The sequence below is a fragment of the Aegilops tauschii genome, chromosome 7 (assembly GCF_002575655.3).
Source record: "Aegilops tauschii subsp. strangulata cultivar AL8/78 chromosome 7, Aet v6.0, whole genome shotgun sequence".
In the NCBI taxonomy this organism is placed as follows: Eukaryota; Viridiplantae; Streptophyta; class Magnoliopsida; order Poales; family Poaceae; genus Aegilops; species Aegilops tauschii.
Genome location: NC_053041.3, coordinates 550,106,751 through 550,114,099, shown reverse-complemented (window position 1 = coordinate 550,114,099; position 7,349 = coordinate 550,106,751). Strand labels below are relative to the sequence as shown.

General features: G+C 46.2%; 1 protein-coding gene across 1 annotated transcript; it reads right to left on the bottom strand.

Moving 5' to 3' along the window:
* Positions 1-380: 380 nt before the first annotated feature.
* On the bottom strand, positions 381-1,325 carry LOC109765528 (uncharacterized). The gene has a single exon (XM_020324309.4). It carries the CDS (start codon positions 1,213-1,215, stop codon positions 610-612), a length of 606 nt encoding a protein of 201 aa, XP_020179898.1. The 5' UTR covers positions 1,216-1,325; the 3' UTR covers positions 381-609.
* Between the last annotated feature and the right edge of the window lie 6,024 nt (positions 1,326-7,349).

Below are 7,349 nucleotides of genomic sequence, written 5' to 3'. Positions count from 1 at the left end.
GTCGTCGTCGCGCCGGTCTAAAATGCAAGATTCCACCGCCGCCCCCGCGCAGCGTGCCGTCGTCGTTGCTCCACGTACGTCCATGCCGGGTTTCGTGGACAGGACTCGATATGACTTGTGGTGGAGTTTTAACGTCTCTGGATATTATACTTTGGCCGGATATTTATCAACGTCGGAATCCTTCTCGGTGACACGTCCAACTACGCCGCCTTGCCCGGCCTGCCGGTGCACCTCGGCTGTCGCTCCATGTACGTCACCGGGACTCCGGGAGTGCTTCTAGAGTGTGAAGAAGCAACGTCTACAAACAATTATGTTACATGTCGACTTTGCCACCAACATTCACTTTCTTCTGAGATTGCCGGACATAATTGAGAGGCTAGTAACAGCTGAGATCATGTCAATTTCATTATTTTTGAGATAGCTCACCGTTCATGTCGATCATGTCAATTTCGAAAACCTAAACACACCAAATATCCTAAGCCTATCGTGACAGACGCGTGGAGTAAGGACGTGTCCCACTAAACATACTCCTATATATCATGACGCAAAAACTAAAGAAAAATAATAAGAAAAGCTAAGCAAAAATATCTATGCTAGCTTGGAGTAGTGCTACTGTCTCTGCATGCTGAGCTCCCTGCGGAAGTTGCCGATGAACCGCTCCGTGTTGGCAAACAGCTCCTCCCGACTCATCTTCACGTCGCCGTCCATGTCGACTTCACAATCTTCCTCCTCCTCCTCTTGACGTACCGTTTCCTCTCCACCGGCCTGGCTGCCGTTCAGCGCGCTGAGGAAGAAGATGCCCGCCGTCGACGGGCACTTCTTCAGCACCTTCAGGACCACCTCCTTGGTCTTCGTCTTCAGCTCGATTATATTACTCGCTACAAAGGCAGGTACCAGCACCACACGATCCCGATCGTCGGGCTGGACTGATCCAGCCCTCTGGAACGGCGAGGCTGCGATACCGACGGGCGCGACGGCCTCACCGGTACAGGAAGACCCGTGCCGGTCTTCGTCGTCGGCGATGGAAGCGCCGCCGCTGCCGACGAAGGCCTGGATGCCGAGCGCGAGGACGATGCCGTTGAAGAGGAGGTAGCCGTAGGCGACCCTGAGGAAGACGGGCAGCAGCAGCGCGAGGAGGAGGAGGGCGAGGAGGGAGCCCAGCTTGGCCACCTGGGAGATCAGTGCCGCCGGCGGGAGCGTGAGCTTTACCCCCATGGATCGACGAGCTTAATTTGCCGACGGTGCTAGCTAGTGGTTCAGGTGGACTGCCTCTATTGATTGTCTGGACTCTGGAGCAAGGATACTATCTATCGGTCTAGCCGTCCTGCCAAGTTTATATAGACAAAAATCAGATATTTTCCTGGCCGTGCAATAAATTTAAAAAACCAGATATTTTCTTGCTGGCTAAGAAAAATAAACATATCTGTCACTGCGCTGATGACGTAGAAGAATTTGTAGTGGGTATACCTACCAGTTGCTCCACTAGTAGACCAAATTAATTAGCGGGAAAAGACAAAGCCTTGGCGAAACATCACATTAAGCTAGCTAGCTGATCTTAGAATCAGTGCCGGTGCGTGCCTACGTATAGTGCACTGATCGAATACTTAGGGCGGTCCGATAAGGGATTCCCTACTCGAAAGCGGGCACCGTAGAAATTAGATGCATTGAATGAGTTAGCGCGTTGGACGGTGCTACGAGTACGTACAGTCGCGATCACCCGTAGAAGGGCGTGTATGTCAAAATCATGACGCGCTGGCTGCGGACGAGTCCATATTGGCCCAGTCGGCCAAGGTTTGTGGCAACAGTTACTTTTAGCCTCCAACAGGAGCCCTGCTCCGGTGCTCCCCTAACCTAATTTTCGAGGGGTATTTTAGTCCCTGTGAGTTTGTTTTTTATCCTGGCCCGTTGTAGTCTAGATCCAAGCCCTGTCTAGCCCTGTATAACCCAAACCATACAGTATCTTAGTTGAAAAAAAAACATCACGCGATCCCATGACCACGTAAGACCTGCCTCCAACAGATGAACGCACGTTACGCACGCACGCATGCACCCGTATGAGCACCTCGGGGGATATTTCTCTTCCACCAACGTTATAAAGTCTGATAGTAAATTCAGAAAAAGTGCAAGCATATGTGTCAAGTTTAGGAGAATGAACCCGAGTAATATTAATGGAAAATATATGTCTCTAAAAATGGAATCTTTTCGACATTTACATCATGTCAGATAGGGCACTCAAAAACAGTTATAGGGCACCACGGCTCCAACGAATGATGTAAAATAGAGGACCTAAAACTTGATCATTGCATACTTTAATTCAAACATCCAAACATACAAAGTTTTAAACATGCAAACTTAAACTTGATCATTCCATACTTCGATCCAAACATTCAAAAGTTTTAAACATGTGAACTTAAACATAGTACGATTGACTCCTATAGACACTACAGATAACTACTCATCATCCTCATCACTAGAGCGCAGAAGGTCGACCAAATCAATGTCATCATCTGTGTTGTCCTCCTTGATCGCCCTTGAGGCGCCACCCTCGTCCTCCTCATCCTTCGTCTTTTTGCACTGCGCAAAGAACCTCATACTCCGCCTGCACAAGGTGCAGATTTTCCACGACAAAACTCGCCATAGCCGCCTCATCGCTCTCATAGGTGTTGAGCTAATCCAGGACAATACGGGTTTCCCTCTTGTCCTGCTAGGACATGATGTTCACTTCTGGACTGATAATTCTACCACCTTTCAGGATTCGAATTCAAAAAAGTTCATCTCACACTTTGGCCAGTTGAGCCTCCAACGAGCAACGTCCAACGCACGCGTGGCGAGCTCTGCCATGTTGAAATCCAGAGCAAATGTCGCACCCCGTCGCACGTCAGCTAGGTGGCGTAGTGGCCGGACTGCCGCGACAAAATGCCACGGAAACCCATCTTGCTCCTCGGCTCGCGGCGCGTCTGCATCATCCGCTCGGTGGCAATGGTGGCCGACTCTCGCGAGGCACTGGTGCGGTACGGCGGTGGCCGATGGATCCGAAGACAGGGATGTGCGGCGGCGGCGGCAGTGACCGGATTTGGTAGCGGCGGCGGCATGGGAGGGAAGGCGGCTGCGTGGGCGGTGCGGTGGTGGAGGTGGCCGGAGGGACGGAGGGGGGCAGACCTATACCTTGTCCATTTTTGGAGTTAGCGTTGTAGATGCCCTAAGGATACATCCAACGACATTATTACATATCATACCAAACACCGTACAAGCCAAAGTCTCTGCCTTCTAACCCATACGCATGCTACCAAGAGATCCACACACAACAGCGTCTATGTAACTTGCGAGCCTGAGATGTGTTGCACGGGATGATCCACTAAGATAAATGAAGTTGAACGGGATTATTCTTTTGCATGTAGGGAAGAACGAAAGGAAAAACAAATACCTATGTGACAGCTGAGGTGTGTACAATGTGAAAAGAAATGAAGAGGGTAGTACATAATTCAGATGTTGGCGTCTATAAAGCGTTACCAATCCCTTTCATGAGATCAATGACAAACAGATCCATTTCAAAAAAATAAAATTAAAAACAGATGTATGCCAAATGTTTTTCAATAGAGCAAGCCATTGGCCATAATCACAACCTTGTCGAAGCTCGAATAAAAGAGACACCTATCAGGTTGATACTTACGTTTCCTTTTAGGAGATTGCTAAACTTCAGAGACTTAACCAAGTCTCACTCGATACTACATTCGTAAGATCTTACGTGAATATCCGTGCAAAATTTTCTTCTATTTTTTTTCATTATTCTTTTTTATACCTTATGTCACTTGACTAAGTCTCAGTCGACTGAGATCTAGCCACACTTTTTTTTTTATCGATTGCAGGCTATGATTTTTCAGTTCTAAAATCTCGATGGCCCTACATAATGTAAACTATTTGCTTAACCAAGGGCCATACATTCTAACGTGCCAATGTTCTGACTAAAAATGAAAGCACATGAAGCAATATGCTTAACCAGATTTCCATGTGCTCATGGTATTCATGGGTATTACCGAATGCACACCAAGCATCCAACCATCCCAATTGACATCCACCAATTCCATCCAGAATTCCTTGTATAATCAGATAGGAAGCAGGGAATCGTGACATAGAAGAAGAAGAAGAAGAAACTGATTTTGGTTGAATCTAGCTGATATCTGCGGGATAAAAAAAATGCTACCCCCTCCCCCGAATTTTAGGGTGGGCCCCTTCTCCACCCTATTTTCAATCACATAAAGGCATGTAAGCCTGTAGACTTTGACATGTATTCCACCTATTAATCTGTAGGTGTAGCATTGTCCCTCCAGAATCTATCCTTCCGTCCTCAAGTGGTGGTGCTAGGAGATGGTGTCCAATGGTGTTCGTAGGAGTGCGGAAGGCGGGGTATGAGTGCAGTATTACAACATATGAGGCCATTAGGCCCCGAGTAGCGCAACCCGCTTGGGGTATCTCCAAGGGCGAAGCCTATTTCTTCTCCATATGTCCAGGTGAATAGTCCAGACATGTTGGGACACAAAAATGCCCGCCGAGTCTTTCGAAGTTGACTCTCAGAGTTTTGTCAAATGTCTGGACTATCCAACTCCTAAACCCAGATCATATGTGGGGAAGAAATGAGGCTATCTAGACATGTCCGATACGTCGCCCTGACACTCAGGTTCATCCCAAACCCAACATAAATTCCCTTCAGTCCTCCCTTTCCTCATTCTATCCTCTCATCGCCGCTTCACCCCCAAACTCCAGTCTTGGTCTGCCCACCAGCCATCGTTGTCATGGACTACTTCGACCGCCATTGCCGGAGGGGTCGGGGGAACCCGACAATGTCAACCAGGAGCTCCTGGCAGCGGTGGATGAGAAGGAGCTCGCCCTCCGCCACTCCCTGCATCGGTCAACGGTTAATGGTGGACACAGAAGGCCGCACGACGTGCCTGCCACCCTGCGGCGGATTCAGTAGCTGCGATTCGTGGATAAGGGCTACGGTTGTGCGTTTACATTTAATGCGATAAGGACTGTTGAGGGCGGTTTCCAACACAAAACCGCCTATGCCGGCAATGCTTATTCCAGTTAGTCTCAAATAGAAATGCATTAAAAAGTAATTAATTGTGTTAGTTACACACACAGCTGACCATACACAGAAAATTCAAAGACACAAAAAAATACGCCATGGAAACTTATTTCTACGGGCCACCCCAAATTTAAAATAACACAATGTTATCCGATCCAAGACAGATCCTATAGATGACCTTAATACAACTATGAACTTTTTATTGCATGTGTTGTGAGCTTCTAACCAAAGTAAAGAAGCTATAAGCACACCAGGGCTTACATACTCAAACGACCTCATTGTAGGGATCAAAATAGGTGAATAAAATTTTTCTTTTTAAACCAGGCTAATCCTCTTTTCATTAAAAAACACAACAAAGAACAATGTACTGAGATTACAACAGACGAAAATGAAGGGAATGTGAATCCAAGCACGCCCATGAAACCCATTGCACACACTGGTCATTGAAACGTCCTGAAACATCCTCAAACCTCCAGCTTCATAGCATTTGAAAATACGATCCTAGGGCATACTCAAACATCCTCAAAGTAGCGGTCAAACAACTACATACTTGCAGTTCATGCAGTTCACAGTTCATCCAGCTGTGGCTCCAGCGCTTGCAACCCAAAATCTAATTGCTGCCCAAAATCCTTCATTTTTGCGACACTTTTTCCTTTTTGGGCACAAATTAAGTTTCCTGCTACCTCCTACTACCATGTATTCTTGTGTCTCAACATGTCAAACCTTGCATCAATTTCCATGGATATCTTCCCCATGCAACATAGAACACTTTCTTCTTCTTATGGACTCGTAGCACTAGAAGTGTCGATTATTTATTAGCTAGGAGACAAGGGAGAGTGTGGATAAGTGCCTTCACCCAACTGAATAACTATCATACAAATGCAATGAGAGAGATGGAAAAATAAACACAGATTCACTATATTGTAGATGATGGTTGATTGATGAATTTAAAGCAGCATGGACTTGTATTAACTAGACTCTCCTAAATTTATAAGCAGTACTATAATGCAGGAGCCATTTTAATTTTTCAGCCTTTTTTGTGTGTGTGCAAATGTGTTTAACTCATTTTGTTTTGTGAAGTTTCAGTTACTTTGTGATTTCAAATACTTGTGTAAGTTTGGGTCACTTTTCAGAACTTTCAGTCACCATTTTCATGTTACTCTTGTTGTTTTGTACTTGTTTTGATTACACTTTTCTTTTTGTGCAATAACACCTTGCATTGTAACGTTCTTGTTCCCTCGGCCTGCACTAAATGAGGTGACTGCGATGATGGAGCTCCTAACATGCTTCGGGGATGCCTCATGCCTACGTCGCAATCTGGCCAAGAGTTAACTCTCGCTGATTCGTTACACGAGCTTGGACCTCGCGTCTGTGATCGCGAAGCTCATCCGTCCACGGCGAGAATTCCTGATTAAATACCTTGGTCTCCCTTTGGCAGTTGCGGCGATGCCCCGCACGGAACTGCAAAACCCCTCATAGATTACGTCACCAACTACATCCCAATTTGGAAGGACAACCTCCTCATGCGCGGCAGCTGATTCTTGTCAATTCGACAATGACCGCCACATCAATCTACCATATGCTTGGTTTGGACCTCCCTCCTTGCGTGTTCAAGTGCTTAATGGGTAATAATTAAGACAAGAACTAAAGCCTGAGAAAATAAGCACCAAAATTGTTCCGAATTAATCCATAAGTATTCTGATTGGCTCCGGGAGGGTTTTAGGTATTCTGGAAAGGTATAGCATGTCTGAAAACAGAATATTTTAAGGGAGAGAAGTCTTTGTTGGGCCAACCCTAAAAGGCAGGCCCAAGTTGGCCTAAAGGCCGAAAAGGTAGGGGAGAGACCCCCCTTGAGACACACCAAATCTTAAGGGGATTTACTCCACATAGCTACGCTCTAATACCAATCAAATTTGTCTAAAACTTTAGACTTCCAATCAGACGAGCTCTAATCCCGCTCTGTTTGGTCTAACAAGATTAGACTCCTAATTAGATGGAAATGTTTCTAGGCTTTATCTCTCTAATTTACTCGGAGCTCTTCTTTCTGGGCGTCAGAGTGTTGGCGGATTACTACTATGGAACATGATACCTTGGAGGGGTTGTTTACTTCAACACTAGATCAGTGGATCGTCTCAAAAAAAATTATCACGGTTGGGAGGTATAAGCTAACTGTGAGAGTTTTCACGATACACCAACTTACTTTGCTTCCGCTGCTCGGTTAGCTGGTGCATTTGATCGCTACTCCTCATCGGCATAGTATTTCTAG